The 16,888-nt window shown below is 35.7% G+C and overlaps 1 protein-coding gene across 4 annotated transcripts in view; it reads right to left on the bottom strand.

The window, feature by feature from the left end:
• VPS13C (vacuolar protein sorting 13 homolog C) overlaps positions 1-16,888 on the bottom strand; it is a 181,658-nt gene that overhangs the window by 19,771 nt on the left and 144,999 nt on the right. For all 4 annotated transcript variants that reach the window (XM_040226663.1, XM_040226662.1, XM_040226665.1 and 1 more), the window contains 9 exons: positions 16,547-16,673; positions 11,466-11,701; positions 9,296-9,437; positions 8,002-8,142; positions 4,722-4,803; positions 4,541-4,610; positions 3,802-3,913; positions 3,583-3,696; positions 1,313-1,452 (listed from right to left, as the gene is read on the bottom strand). In XM_040226663.1, the coding sequence (XP_040082597.1) occupies positions 1,313-1,452; positions 3,583-3,696; positions 3,802-3,913; positions 4,541-4,610; positions 4,722-4,803; positions 8,002-8,142; positions 9,296-9,437; positions 11,466-11,701; positions 16,547-16,673 (1,164 nt within the window). The remainder of the gene's footprint in view (positions 1-1,312; positions 1,453-3,582; positions 3,697-3,801; positions 3,914-4,540; positions 4,611-4,721; positions 4,804-8,001; positions 8,143-9,295; positions 9,438-11,465; positions 11,702-16,546; positions 16,674-16,888) is intronic.

Below are 16,888 nucleotides of genomic sequence, written 5' to 3' on the forward strand. Positions count from 1 at the left end.
TCCTTGTTTTCCACTTCAAATTCTTTCTTTTCTTTTCTATGCAACTGAAAAATATTAAAACACTCTGTATGCATTTTTATACTCAACATTTTAGATAAATATTCTTTTAGGTTTTCAAATTCTGATGTAACCATTTTTTAATAACATAACATTCCATCATGTGGATAGGTCAAACAATTCTTTCATGATCAGATATTTCTAAATTTTGACATAATAATCAGAGTTGCCATGTGTATTCTGAATATAACTTTGGTTGCATTTCAAGATTATTTTCTGACCAAATTCCTACCCAAAATAATTACTGAGTAAAAGACTACAAAAACATTTAAGACTCTTGATATATATCCCTTTCCACTTGTACATATGATTAAAAAAAAAATGTCCATTTCTTAGATGCACTTCTCTCTAGTACTAGGATTTCTCATATTTTGAAATCTTTGATAATTTGCTTTAATTAATATCTATTAGCCACTGTATCTTCCCTTTTATGAATTAGTTCACATTGTTCTCTAGTACCTATGGCATTCAAATTTTTAGGTTAAAAATTAAATTATTAAATCTTTTGCTATACTTGTCATATCATCCCAGTTCTTTCTTTTTTAAATTATTTTCATTGATTTTAAGAGTCTAATTTTTATGTAGTCAAATTAATTTTTATTTTTCCATCAGGATTTTTTCCATTGCTTTTAAACATAGGAAGGTTTCCTTTTATTTAGAGATTTGATAGCAATTAACTTCTATTTTTCTTTAGTCTTTTTCTTTCCATTTGAATTTAATATTTAAGCCTTTGATTCCTATAAAATTTGACAGTGTACAAGGTAAAAATAGTATTAATGAATTTTTTTCTCTAATACCACTGTTGAATATCAATTCAATAAATATTCATTGAATTTATATGTATCTGGCACACACAAATATTCTTATATTAAAGGTAGCAAGGAGCTATTATCTATACTTTGCCACAAATTATACTGAAATCTAATCCTACTGCTATATATTTCTAAATATAATTAATTTCACTTAAAACATGGTCCATTTATAACATACTACTAAAATAATTCAGTGTTTATACTATATTCATGTATTATCTAGATGCTGATAACTGAAAAAAATATTAGACTCTACCTTGTCTTTATGAGTAAAATAAGTATAACTAAAGAGCATAATTAGAATGGATCCAAACTATTAAAAGTGTAAGTAGTAAGAATTACCACTTTTCTAAGGTAACTTCTAGCACAAATGAAAAGAATGAATATCCAGAAACAGCATCCTAGTATAAAAACTTCCTAACACACTTCAACAGAACTCTTACTTGAATATAAGGTCATCCACATCAGTCAGAGTAGCACCGATGCTTTTCAATAGCAGGTTGACAGAATGAATTGGAATCAGTTCCTGTTTCTCTTGGTTTGATTCCTCACCACCAGAACCCAAAGACAAACTCAAGTGCAACTAAAAGGAAAATAATGTTCAATAAATGAAAACTAAAAACAAAAATATTTACATACATGGACACCAAATTGTCCAGACACAAACAAATGTACCTTTCAATTAGAATCCTAAAGAAAACTATTATTTGTTACTCTATATATTACACAGAACAGCTCTGATCCTCATATTTACTTTCTAATAAAATACAAATCAATTTGTCTCCAAAACTGAACCATAATTTTATTCAAACTTTATAAATAACATTGTGTTTATATGGAGGAAACCAAAAAAACACTTTGCAAAAACAGCATAATCATTTTAAGAGAAAAAAATGTCAATTGGCCTACCAGCAGTCTAACTCAAAATAACAGATAATCATTTCTACAAGATAAATAACTTTTAGTAACAATTAACAAGAATAACTGCAGTATAATTACACGATAACAAGAAACAACAGCATGACAATTATGGCAACACTTTAGCAAGTTCCAAATAAATGGTTAAAAGAATAATAAGGCTTTCAGCTTCCACAACCCCTTCAACTCAGGACTTAACCATGAGATTTTCACATTCCCATTTAGCTTCTTCTACTTTGTGCTGCATTAACATTAGTGAGATAGTGCCAGAAGATACAGGCAGAAGGTAATTCAATGTGTGTTAAGTAAAGCAGATAACTCTGCCTTCTCATTCTGCCAATTCTCTAGGTATTCTCCCTCATCAACAGAGAGCTCAATAGAGGGGACTTGTGGAAAAGCCAGGAAAGCCTAGTTGTTGAATTTTTTCTCTCATGTGGATTTTTGTCCATCTGCAGACTTAGAGAGGGCTGGGATCCATGAAAGGCAATCTTAGGTGAAAAGAGATCCAGCCTTTTCCTACAGAGTAAGAAAATGACCATGATAGTCATGATTTTAGTTATTCAACATTATGGGACAATTCCCAGTGCGCCTAAAAACACTGTTATTTAGTTGCTCAGTCAAGTCCAACTCTTTGTGACTGAACGGACTGTAACCTGCCTCAGTCCATGGGATTCCCCAGGCAAGAATACTGGAGTGGGTTGCCATTTGCTTCTCCAGGGGACCTTCTAGACACAGGGATTGAATCCATGTCTCCTGCTTGGCAAGAGGATTTTTACCACTGAGTCACAATATGTATAGGTAAATTATAAACCTGTAATACCCCATGGAGATTATAAACCCCATGAAGTCATTTTATATCTTCAACAGCAACTTCAATAGCAGGTCTTCAGTTAATAATTTATTGAAGGTACTGTCCAATCTCATAAAGAACTGATTTTCATTGAATAATGAAAAAGAAATTGTGTATAACTCACCACATAAAACAATATCAATTTTGAACCTAACACTATCAATATGTTTGATATCACCAAACTAATATATCAATTTAAAATAAATAAATAAAATAATAATTTCATTTTATAAATTCATTCACTTAGCTGAATGGATTGGTGAATGCAACTGACAATAATGTGCTGTTAACAGTTTTTGAGAATGTAAAGGATCATCAATATTTTTAAAGAGTTACTTAATTGTAAATCTGGCCCATTACACAAGTTTAGAGCTTTATGGTTGATAGCATTTGTGGATTCTCTAAGCAGTCACCTTTCCCTAGAAAAGCTAAAAAGAATAACAAAAGGAGACAAGGAAATGGGTTCATAAAGGACAAAATCAGGCAAGTGAAAGGTATCCAATTTTCCACTCCCCTAGTTACAATCAAATTTTGGAAGGGTGAAAAATACCACATCAACAGTGTAACAGCAACTTCAGCGTTTTCACATTCTGGTTAGGACACCCATTATAGCTTTCTATTCAGACAGTGAGGAGTTACAAAGCGCAACCACAACATTAAATGTTGGTGAGCACTTCTTTGCTTAATTAAGAAATGCTTCTGTCAGCTTCTTCCTTGAAGAAAGGGGTTATTAATTCAAGACTAGAGATCATGCTCTGGTGGTTTCTCTGTGGGAATTGTGGCTGTACATATGTTACAGAGAACTGTCTTAATTATTTCAATTAATCAAATAAAATTCCCCTCCAAATATTAGATACAACAAATTAAAACTCACATTTGTATACATATCCTTTAAAAGTTCTACAATACTTCTGTCAAATTTTCAAAGTAATAATTACAACAAACCTTTATAGGAGAAATATGGAAATGTTCAAAGAAACTAAGAATGGATGTATCCGTCACTGAAGTCCCCACTAATTCTGTGTTTATAGCATCAGAGTCTTCCCGGATTAACTCTGTCTGAAAAAAAGTAATCAAGATTTTCTATTTTAATTTTTTTCTACAACAATTATTGAAAAGAATGGTTGATCTTTCATAATATTCCCAAGAAATAAAAATTATTACCCATTTTCTTTCAGCTTCAGGGTCAGTTGTTGGGGTAAACAGCGCAGTAATAGCTCCTAAAAATCCCTGATCAACTTTTAAGGCCATTTCCTGAATGAGAACCATAAAATACCTAAGGAAAAAAAAATTTTTTTTTAATAGAAGAAGCTTTTTTAAGGATGAAAAAGGGATTTTATCAAACCTTGTAATTTTCCATGTTAAAACTTTGATTTTGCCCCACAGCAAGATCTTGTTCCGTGATCTCTAAAACAAGGGTTATGTTAGCAAGATCGAAGTTTATTTAGACTGAGATCTTTTTTTTTTTTTTAAAGTAAAAGTTTCACTAGGGGTAATACTGCTATATTAACACTTAGCATTTAAAGTTCCAAATGCTCTATTTACCATGTTACGGAAGATATAAGAACAATGATGATGTAGCATATATTATCTAATTTTTAAAGTCCACAGGAATTAAAGAACACACCTCACAAACACATCATTTATATTTCACTATTTTATATTCTAATGGAAGTTACAAAGGGGAGAAGTGGTTGAAGGAATTTTACACTTTAAAATATATAGAGGCTATTATTAAAATAAGTTTCAACATATAAAAATCACTTGAACATAAAGTAGATTGATACGTAGATTGATAGGTAGAAATAATTTGCATACAAAAGTCACTTCCAAAACATAATGTATTTTCAAAGTAGATTCTCATTTTAAATTCCTTTAGATGGACAAGGGTATCTTTACTTACTTGAACTGTAAGACTTTACTGTACTCATTAAATCTTGTGATGACACTCACATCAATGAAAGGTTTGGGCTCTAAAAGGAAGAAAGAAAACAGGAAAAAGGCAATCAAGCTTTCTAGTAGGTCAAAATGATATCCATTCAACTTTTATATATAGGGTATATCTCAACGTAAATTTTTCTTACCTGAATCCAAAGCAATAGATTTTGGAGGGGCCACAGGATGAAATACAACAGGGAACACTGTACCTGGTAACTGACTATCAACCTAAAGAAAAGAAAACTGATTCAGCCGTACTTAATTTAAACTTTTGTTTCAGAGATGTATTACAGAAGACCCCACTAATTACATCATAAATAATATCTGTATTTGTATGTGCTGCTATTAAAAGTTTCACTTTAAATCTAAATTTCTTATATATCTCAAGTTTCCACATATAGGAATACATAAACATTCTCATAATTGCACTAGAACTGTGGAGCATGAACACCACTGATGGAAATATTTGTATCAATGGATCATGTGAGGTTTCAACTATCTATAATTTAAATAAACATGTAAGTGAAGACTGAGTATGAAATTACAGGTTAGGTATTAAGAGAAAGAGAACAAAAATGTCCTAAAAAGTACTAATTCGTAGTTAAAAACAAGAGATGGTGGGAGGCAGAAAGGGAGAAAGCAAACAAACAGCCTCCAATAAAGCCCTAATCATTCCCATATAGAAGAATAAAAGAAAATCTTAATTTGGGATTCGATGACAAATTCAAAGAAATATTAAAAATAACAATTTGCGTAAGAAAACATATGGCCAAATTAAAGTCTCAATGGTCATTTAGCCTTGGATAATTAGTATGGTGAATCTACAGGATATGTGGAAGAAGGAGAATAACTTATAAACAAAAAGAAAGATATCAATTTTGATGTATGATTTTTGTGTTGTTCAGTTGCTAAGTCACGTCCAACTCTTTTCGATGCCATAGACTGTAGCATACCAGACTTCCCTGTCCTTCACCATCTCCCAGGGCTTCCTCAAACTCATGTCCATCAAGGCAGTGATGCCATCCAACCATCTCGTCCTCTGTCGTCCCCTTCTCCTCGTCTTCAATCTTTCCCAGCAACAGGATCTTTTCCAATGAGTCAGCTCTTTGCATCAGGTGGCCAAAGTTCTGGAGCTTCAGCTTCAGCATCAGTCCTTCCAATGAATATTCAGGGTTGATTTCCTTTAGGATTGACTGGTTTGATCTCCTTGCAGTCTCTCAAGAGTCTTCTCCAACACCACAGTTCAGTACCATCAGTTCTTCAGCACTCAGCTTCCTTTATAGTCCAACTGTCACATCCATACATGACTACTGGAAAAACCACAGCTTTGACTAGATGGACCTTTGTCAGTAAAGTAATGTCTCTGCTTTTTAATATGCTGTCTCAGTTTGTCATAGATTTTCTTCCAAGGAGCAAGCATCTTTTAATTTCAGGGCTGTTGTCACCATCTACAGTGATTTTGGAGCCCAAGAAAATAAAGGCTGTTACTGTTTCGATTGTTTCTCCATCTATTTGCCATGAAGTGATGGGACCAGATGCCATGATGTCAGTTTCCTGAATGCTGTTAAGCCAGCTTTTATACTCTCCTCTTTCACCTTCATCAAGAGGCTCCTTAGTTTCTCTTTGCTTTCTGCCATAAGGGTTGTGCCATCTGCATATCTGAGGTTATTGATATTTCTCCCGGCAATCTGGATTCCAGCTTGTGCTTCATCCAGCTCGGCACTTCACATGACATACTCTGCATATAACTTAAATAAGCAGGGTGACAATATATAGCCTTGGCATACTCCTTTCCCAATTTGGAACCAGTCCATTGTACCATGTCCGGTTCTAACTGTTGCTTCTTGACCTGCATACAGATTTCTCAGGAGGCGGGTCAGATGGTCTGGTATTCCTGTCTCTTTCAGAATTTTCCACAGTTGTTATCCACACAGTCAAAGGCTTTGGCATAGTCAATAAAGCAGATGTTTTTCTAGAATTCTCTTGCTTTCTCCATGATCCAATGGATGTTGGCAATTTAATCTCTGGTTCCTCTGCCTTTTCTAAATCCAGCTTGAATATCTGGGAGTTCTGGGTTCATGTACTATTGAAACCTGGCTTGGAGAATTCTGAGCATTACTCTGCTAGCATGTGAAATTAGTGCAATTGTGCGGTAGTTTGAGCATTCTTTGGCATTTCCCTTCTTTGGGATTGGAATGAAAACTGACCTTTTCCAGTCCTGTGGCCACTGCTGAGTTTTCCAAATTTGCTGGCATATTGAGTGCAGCACTTTCATAGCATCATCTTTCAGGACCTGAAACAGCTCAACTGGAATTCCATCACCTCCACTAGCTTTATTTGTAGTGATGCTCCCTAAGACCCAGTTAACTTTGGAATCCAGGATGTCTGGCTCTAAGTGAGTGATCACACCATCATGGTTATCTGGGTCATGGAGATCTCTTTTGTATAGTTCTGTGTATTCTTGTATTCCACCTTTTCTTAATATCTTCTGCTTCTGTTAGGTCCATACCATTTCTGTCCTTTACTGTGCCCATCTTTGCATGAAATGTTCCCTTCAGTTCAGTTCAGTTCAGTTGCTCAGTCCTGTCCAATTCTTTGCGACTCCATGGACTGCATGCAAGCCAAGCCTTCCTATCCATCACCAACTCCTGGAGCTTACTCAAATTCATGTCCATTGAGTCAATGATGTCATCCAACCATCTCATCCTCTGTCGTCCCCTTCTCCTCCCACCTCCAATCTTTCCCAGCATCAGGGTCTTTTCAAATTAGTCAGTTCTTCGCATCAGGTGGCCAAAATATTGGAGTTTCAGCTTCAGCATCATTCCTTCCAATGAATACTCAGGATTGATTTCCTTTAGGATGGACGGGTTTGATCTCCTTGCAGTCCAAGGGACTCTCAAGAGTCTTCTCCAACACCACAGTTCAAAATCACCAATTCTTCGGTGCTCAGCTTTCTTTATAGTCCAACTCTCACATCCATACATGACTACTGGAAAAACCATAGCTTTGACTAGATGGATCTTTGTTCCCTTGGTATCTCTAATTTTCTTGAAGAGGTCTCTAGTCTTTCCCATTCTGTTGTTTTCCTCTGTATTTTTGCATTGTTCATTTAGGAAAGCTTTCTTATCTCTCCTTGCCATTCTTTGGAATTCTACCTTCAGCTGGGTATATCTTTCCTTTTCTCCTTTGCCTTTTGCTTCTCTTCTCAACTATTTGTAAGGGCTCCTCAGACAACCATTTGGCCTTTTTGCATTTCTTTTTCTTGGGTATGGTTTTGATCACTGCCTCCTGTACAATGTTATGAACCTCCATCCATCATTCTTCAAGCACTCTGTCTATCAGATCTAATCCCTTGACAGAACCTTGTGGAAAAAAAAATTTCAGACCCAAGATTCCAAAACTGATTGAATAGGATGACAATGTTACCTGAAGCCAATACAATCTGGCCCTTAAACTTCTTTGGTGAGGGGATTGCTTATATTCAACTTGAATTCCTGATAAAAAATGTCGTCTTATAGAGCACCGAGAAGGGAGGCGCATTTCCATTGGGTCCTTGCCAAAATTCACCTGGGAAAAAAGCAGATGTGCTTGTGATGAACTGGTATTAGCAGTGTAGACCATTTTAAATATCCACTCACTCGCAAACTGAAAAAGAAAAATACTTATTTCTATGTCTAATCAAAAGATCTACCTTAAGACGATCTACAGCTGAGATGTTTGAAGCAGAATTGTCACATAACTAAGGTTATGTGGAAAATATATTTTCAGTGATATAAACTGTACTTAAAGAACATAAGCCATGCTTTTTATTTTTTAAAAAACCTCAATGAGTGAGTGTGTGATAGTCACTCAGTTGAATACAAGTCTTTGCGACCCCATGGACTATAGCCTGCCAGGCTCCTCTGTCCATGGAATTCTCCAGGCAGGAATCCTGGAGTGGGTTACCATCTCCTCCTCCAAAAAAACCTCAACAGTAATGAATAATTCCAGATAACACTTATGCTTTGTTTTAACAAAGTTAAACAGTGAATAGTCAATAGCTTACTTATGTCTGACACTAACTGAATAGTGTTCTTTCGTTTTAGCACGACCAGCATTTGTAAGGATGAGGGTGGGGGTGGGAAGCAGGTATGGTGACGATGCAAATGCAACCATCAGAGACAAAGAGGAACCCACGCCGCACGGCTGGAACTTCGGTCAGGCTTCTGGGCTCTTCCCGAAGCAAAAGTGACTTTCAGTTTTAATAATGTAAGGCCCTGTGTAGAACTCATGTTTATTTGTGGACATCTACTCATGTCCTAAAATAATTTACATTTAATGAATTTAATTGGGCAAGTTTTTTTATAGGGTTTTCATGACTGAGATACACAATTCTGCACAGCCTATAGCAATATATTGATATCATTCAGAACAGAAGCTTCAATAAGTAATGTTGATTTCTACATAATTTTCCTAAAAACAAGTTACATGAAACTATCTGCTTTGCAAATAGAGAAAATTATAAAAATGCAGATAAGAAACATATTTAAATAATGTTTTACAGTATATGATGAACAGTATATTTTAATTTACAATGTGCTAATAAATTTTCTTAGTCATACTAATGCTACTAACAAATTAGTTTCTGCATACATATATTTACTTGGATAGCGAAATTTTATTTACTACCACCACTGGCAACATAATACATAAATAAGAAAAAAAAACAAATTTGGTATACCTCAAAATTATCATCTAGTTTAATCCAGCCAAGGTCTCTTGATTCTAGATATTTCTTATAGGACTTTTCCAATAAAATTATTTGCTTTTGACTAAATGGCTTCCACTTCTGTTTTGGTTTCATCTCCCAAACAACACCAGAACTAAAATAATTCACAAAGAAAATTAATTAAATTAAATGCATAATTTAGGTTGTGGAATTTTCATTCAACTCCAAATTGTCGCAACTGTCAACTCCTATGAAAATCACATTTATGCAAGAGATTTTAAACACCAAAATATACCTAGATTTTATATAAAAGTGCATAAGGAAAAGAGGCAGGGGGTATGTTTTTGTATCACACACTGACATCAATGAACTATGGAATTGGCAAAATTTTTTCAGATGGGGATATTTTAGGCAAAAACCCATCAAGATGGAAGACCTAAATATCAAACATCAAACTACGACATTCCTAGATATAACACAGGAGAAAATCTAAGTGACCTTGGGTTTAGCAGTGACTTTTACATTACATCACTAAAAGCACAATCCAAGAAAGAAAAATACATGTGGGACTTTGCTGAAATTGAAAATTTCTGCTCTGTGAAAGACATTGTTAAAAGAATGAAAAGGCTGGGAGAAAATACTTGTAAAACGTACATCTGATAAAAGACTGATATGGTAAGTCCCCTACCTACAAACCTTTAAGTTTCAAACTTGCAATGATATGAACAGGTGTCCACATGTCCAATCACATAAGTCAGTTTGCATGTCTGGTGTACACTGTCACACGTGTACATCTTCTACCAGTGGCTGTGCTTTTGAGTACTTTACTGTGTAGTACTGTATAGAGTACAGTATCTCTATTTCAAGCCCAGGATGCCCAGAAGCAAACATAAAAGGGGGGGTGATGCAGCTGGTACACAAGAAATGCCAGACACTGTACTGTACTACTGTACTTTTCAAGGTACTACACTGTAAGATTAAAAACATTTTATTTTTGTTTGTTTTTTATGTATTATTTGTGTGAAAATTATTATAAACCTATTACAGTACAGTACTATATAGCTAACTGTGTCAGTTGGGTACCTAAGCTAACTTTGTTGGACTTAAGAACAAATTGGATTTATGAACATGCTCTTGGAACAGAACTTGTTTGTATGCAGGGGACTTTTTGTACCCAAAGTATGCAAAGAACTCTTAAAACACAACAATAGCAAAAAATATTAAATTGGGCGAAAGATCCGAACTTCATCCAATGAGGTTCAAATGACAAAAAAGCATATGAAAAGATGTTCAACATCATATGTAATTAGGTAACTGCAAATTAAAACAAACAGAGATCACTACAAATCTATCAGAATAGCCCAAACCTGCAACACTGACAATACTAAAAGCTGGCAAGGATGTGGAACAATGGGAATCTCTCATTCATTCACGGCATGGTTACCAAATGGTGAGCCGCGTCTCACAAAATTAAACTGCCAGGTGCTGCACAAAGAGCATTACATATCTGACCTCTGTGTTTCTGCTTCATTTTGAACTTCACCAAACACATTATTATCCGTAGACCCTATACTGCTTATACCTGATAATTATCTCCCTCAACAGGCTCCAAAGAAGAATGAGTCTTTTACCAGTCAGTGTGATTGAAAAACCAAAATAGATAAACTCAAATATTTTTCCTATATAAGTATAAGCAGAATCAGAGAAAACAATTGGGTCCATCATTATTAAAATGTTCTACACAACCATCCAATAAGATCATGTACTCAGGTTAAAATACTGCCTCCGTGAAACTTTTTTCCAATTTATGTGATTCATTGTTCTTGGCTTCCCCAATCCACACCAGTTTCTCCAGCCTCTACAGCACCACAGAACATGTTCACACTTCTTTGTAGCTTTTTTTTTCAGTGTTTTTGTAATTCATTTAAAAAATACATACAAACAACAAGGAAAGAAACAAACCTCTTCTCCCACCAACTAATGAGTGTTGTCATAAGGGCCAAGACATTATTTTATCTTAGGGGCTTTTCACCTAGCAGTGAAAGCAGCTGTTCAGTAAGCTTTGCTGAAAGGTATGTACAGTACATCAAATTCAAAATAGGTATTTGTCTACTCTCAACTTCATATTATGAACTTAATGCCTTTTAAAGATTTCTGATACCTTATCTTTCTTCTCCCATACCTGGTTATCCCAATATATGAAACTTCCTGCTTGGTTTCATTGTTGACCAGTGAAAGCCCAAGACTATGGAGAGAAAAGGTTATTTCGTGATTGGCCTGCTCCATTTCTTCTGCCTGCAGAGCTTTGGAAACCAAGGCAACGTCATCAGTGAAAAGCAAGACTCTCTGGCGCCCATCGAGAAATGATACCCAGTGTATCTGGATGTTTGCATCATAGGGAAACTGTCCACATTCATCCTGTGGGAAAGAGAATTCATATTAAAACCACAAACAGTAAGCTTTTATTACATAAGGTTGAACTGCATGCAGTAGCTAAGAAAACATGACTATAAATCAGAAAACCATCAAAATAACATAAATTAATTAAAGTTATACTTTACAATATTGTATTGGTTTTGCCATACATCAACATGAATCTGCCACAGGTATACACACTTGTTCCCCATAATGTGTTTTGAAACATCCTCATCAATTTTTTCAAACAGTAACAGATCAATAGTGCTTATTTTTTTAAAACCTTAGTTTAAGTTACCTAGTTAGGCTCAAAGGATACTCAGCAGGAACAAGAATCTTCTTCAAAGGCACCAATGGCATAAGATGCTTACTTGTCTCCCAGATGGAGAACAGAATGGTTTAAAACTTTACTGGAAATGTAATCTCAGGTAAAATTAGGTTTTAATACTTTATAATGCTACGAATATTTATATAAATCACACTGTTAAATAGTCTAACTATGGTGATCAGTTTGTATTAACTTTCACTAAGAAGAGCCTTCTTGGCTGACAGTCTTTTATAGCATTTAAAAATATTAGGCTTGATTTGGTGCATGTCTTCAGATATTTAAATAATGATTTTTTTTCATTCTGGACTTAAATAAAACAACAGTTCACTTCAACAGGCAGCATAACTACCTAATATGTGCTTTTCAAGCTTTCCTGGAACACAAAAGCCAAAAACAAAGGATGTTACCAAAAGCACAGAAATGGTTGCCATTTGCTGTTCTCTGAAACTGATCTACAGCTTTTAACATATATCAAAGTAAATGGCCCAATTTTTTTACTCTAACATGATTAAATTTTATAACTGTTTCAGAGATACCTACTAAAAAAGGTGAATTTTCTCCTTGTACACTACAAAATTTGATATGCATCTTGGTTCAATCTTGGTTATTATTCAAATGCTCTCTATTTGTTTTCAATCTATTGATCTGTTAAAAATTAAATAAGGTATATTTTAAAATATCCCCAGGCAACAATGTTTCAGTTGACTTCCAACATTTTCGGTCATACATTTTGATGCAATATTATTCACTGCATGAAGGTTTAGGCTATCATGCCTTCTCTGTCACATTATCATATTCTATTTAATGATTTTTGCTTTGAATCATAGTTAAATTGTTTTTTACTTTTGTTTACTTGTTAAATCTTTATCATTTCTTCATGCTTTTAACTTTCTGTGCAGTTAAAGCAGATCTCATGTAAACAGCATCTGGTTAGAAACTACTTTTTAACTTAATCTGAATGTGATCTTTTAATAGGAGAATTTAAACCACTTTCATTTACTGACATGCTTGATGGGAAGCATGATTTAGTGGGAAAAGTCCAGCGACTATGAAGTCAAGAAGATCTGGTTTTGAGTTCTAACCAGCAGTTCTAAGTTATAACCATAAGAATTTATGATACTATATAATAAGCATTAACATATGATATATTCAACAAAATGCACTGACATTTGCCACTTACTATATACTTCCTTAGGCTTCCTTCTTTTACTGTAAGAGCAAATTTTTCTTTATTTTCATTTTCTCAATTGTTTTAGAATTCTTTTATTACTCACTTTGCTTCTATTAATTGGTATCCTTTAAAAAAAATCACCTTTGATCTATATTTCTGTAATTAAAATTTAGGATTAAATGGTGTTAATATATTATGTTCAGAACATACTATTTCCCTGCTCCCCTTTCATTTTATTTTGTTGTCTTTGTCTTTTATCTCACCAACTTTCTCCTATCAGAGCTGTCGTATGTTTATAACTTTGGGAATCTCAGGCATACATTCTGAAAATTTTCTCTTTCAGAAGTGTGATCAGCTTCTGAATCTTTAGGATCATGCTACAGTTTTCTCCTGAACTATTTTTTCGTAAACTCCATGTTTGTTTGTTTGTTTCCTGTTTATTCACACTTAAACATCCTCTGGATCACTGAAAAAGCAAGAGAGTTCCAGAAAAACATCTATTTCTGCTTTATTGACTATGCCAAAGCCTTTGACTGTGTGGATCACAATAAACTGTGGAAAATTCTGAAAGAGATGGGAATACCAGACCACCTGACCTGCCTCTTGAGAAACCTATATGCAGGTCAGGAAGCAACAGTTAGAACTGGACATGGAACAACAGACTGGTTCCAAATAGGAAAAGGAGGCTGTATATTGTCACCCTGCTTATTTAACTTCTGTGCAGAGTACATCATGAGAAATGCTGGGCTGGAAGAAGCACAAGCTGGAAACAAGATTGCTGGGAGAAATATCAATAACCTCAGATATGCAGATGACACCACTCTTATGACAGAAAGTGAAGAGGAACTAAAAAGCCTCTTGATGAAAGTGAAAGAGGAGAGTGAAAAAGTTGGCTTAAAGCTCAACATTCAGAAAACAGAGATCGTGGCATCTGGTCCCATCACTTCATGGGAAATAGATGGGGAAACGGTGGAAACAGTGTCAGACTTTATTTTTGAGGCTCCAAAATCACTGCAGATGGTGACTGCAGCCATGGAATTAAAAGACGCTTACTCCTTGGAAGGAAAGTTATGACCAACCTAGACAGCATATTAAAAAGCAGAGACATTATTTTGCCAACAAAGGTCCATCTAATCAAGGCTCTAGTTTTTCCAGTAGTCATGAATGGATGTGAGAGTTGGCCTGTGAAGAAAGCTGAGTGCCGAAGAATTGATGCTTTTGAACTGTGGTGTTGGAGAAGACTCTTAAGAGTCCCTTGGACTGCAAGGAGGTCCAACCAGTCCGTGCTAAAGGAGATCAGTCCTGGGTGTTCACTGGAAGGAATGATGCTGAAGCTCAAACTCCAGTACTCTGGCCACCTGATGCGAAGAGCTGACTCATTGGAAAAGACTTTGATGCTGGGAGGGATTGGGGGCAGGAGGAGAAGGGAAAAACAGAGGATGAGATGGCTGGATGGCATCACCAACTTGATGGACATGAGTCTGAGTAAACTCCAAGAGTTGGTGATGGACAGGGAGGCCTGGTGTGCTGTGATTCATGGGGTCACAGAGTCGGACACGACTGAGAGACTGACCTGAACTGAATGAGGAAAGTGCTTTACAGTACTGTGTGGATTTTCTTTGAATTCCCTTTTCATGTACACCTGAGCCTCAGCAGAATTCCCTTCTCAGATCAGCCAGGAGACAAGGAAATGGCTAACTGTCTTATTCTAGCTTAATTTTTATAACCTGGAAGATTACCAGTTGACTAAGGCACAATAATCTATTTCTTACTGTCTGGTTTTCTAACACAGAATAGAACAGAAATATTTAAAACCACAAGCCTGTGAATACACTATTGCCAGGATTCTTTATGATTTTGCCTTAATTTATAGACTTTGACATAGTCTTTCAGGATGGCGATACCATTCTTTCTCCAGTATCTGTGTACTGCCTTATTGGAGTTGTGGTTGCTGAGGGGCATGAAATGTGAGGAGAACGAAAATAACACCAGCATAGTACAGGGACCCCTGGTCAAGCTAGCATGTCTCTGATCAGAGACCTCATTTTAACAGGGAACTTAAGCTCCTCTCTACCACTTACAACCCTTGAGGGTTTCTCTGTTGTAAAAAGTAAAGCATAAGCAAGTAACAGAGGTCCATCAAATTGTCATGGCAAAAATCACTCTAAGAATCTCATAACCATCAGTCTGATTTTTCAAAATTCTATCTCTTTTATGAGTATTTCAGAGAGAATATAGGAGAGGATAATTCAGTCACTCTTGGCCAATTACTATTTTAAATAACCAAGAAAGCTTTTATGACAACTGGCATTATCAGACAGCGGAATATGACACTGTATGAACTTTTCAGCATAGAATATAATCCTACAGAAACTAGGTACCACTCATGGAGGACCAGTGTCTTATTGGAGGGAGGCTGGCAGATGAATTCTTTTACTTTTATAAGTATTTATTTATTTGGCTGCACTGGTTCTTAATTGTGGCATGTGAGATCTTTAGTTAAGGCATGTGAACTTTTACTGTAGCATGTGGGATCTAGTTCTCTGACCAGGGATCACACCCGAGCACCCTGCGTTGAGACAATGGAGTCTTAGCCACTAGACCACCAGGGAAGTTCCCGGCAGATGAATTCTTAAGCCCTTCCCAAAGTCTAAGTGTCTAGGAAATAACATGTTTAATTAACTTAGCTATCTAAATAGTATTTCAATAAGTAATTCATTATATTTCTTATATGGATAATTTACTACCGTCATACTCCTTTAATTAAAAAACCATATGGCTTTGATAGGGAAAACTTGCCTTAAAAAATCTTACAGCTAACAGTGGTATACAAAATAAAGCTGTTTTTCACTTTTAGCCTCAAAACTCTTTCCTTATTAAAAAAAAGTAAATAAAAAAGTACTGGTCTTAGGCAAGCTGAAAGAGGCCTTTGTTTTTAATGCAAATAAAGTATTTTGACTGATCTAGGACAAAATATTGGTGTGAACTATTTACCAACTAAAGCCCCAAAGCAACTTACTTTGAAAATACTTGCAATTCATTTTTAGTTCAATAAAGAGAAAGATGACAGTGTGAAGCTAACTTGTTTACTTCCTTTGTTATCAGGCACTTCCCTGGTGGCTCAAACAGTAAGAATCTGCTGCACTGCAGGAGGCCTGGGTTCGATCCCTGGGTTGGGAAGATCCCCTGGAGGAGGGCATGGCAACCCACTCCAGTTTTCTTCCCTGGGGAATCCCCATGGACAGAGGAGCCTGGCAGGTTACAGTCAATAGGGTTGCAAAGAGTCGGATACGACTGAGCAACTAAGCACAGCACACTTCATGTGATACCCATTCACATCAGATGATACCTTTAACAGATCATGTTCCCCAACATTTGCTGCATAACTCCATTTAAGCTTTCTGGTACCAGTGGGATCTTCCCAGGCAAACAGTCGAACTTGTCTTGGCAGCAATACCATTTCTTCCTTTGACCCGCTGAAACACAAGCGACAGAGGAAAGATTAAAATACCCTGGCCTTGAGAAACGTAGACCTGTGGTTTATTGAGGAGGGGACTGGCACAAACATGTTATAAAACTGCCTTTGTTAATAAAACACAACTCTGCCTAAAGATAAGTACCCTAAAATGTCCAAATAACTAATGATTTTGAAGCTTGAGGGGAAAGAATATTGCTCTTTCTGAAGCTGCAG

This window comes from Oryx dammah, unplaced genomic scaffold (assembly GCF_014754425.2).
Source record: "Oryx dammah isolate SB20612 unplaced genomic scaffold, SCBI_Odam_1.1 HiC_scaffold_26, whole genome shotgun sequence".
Taxonomy (NCBI): Eukaryota; Metazoa; Chordata; class Mammalia; order Artiodactyla; family Bovidae; genus Oryx; species Oryx dammah.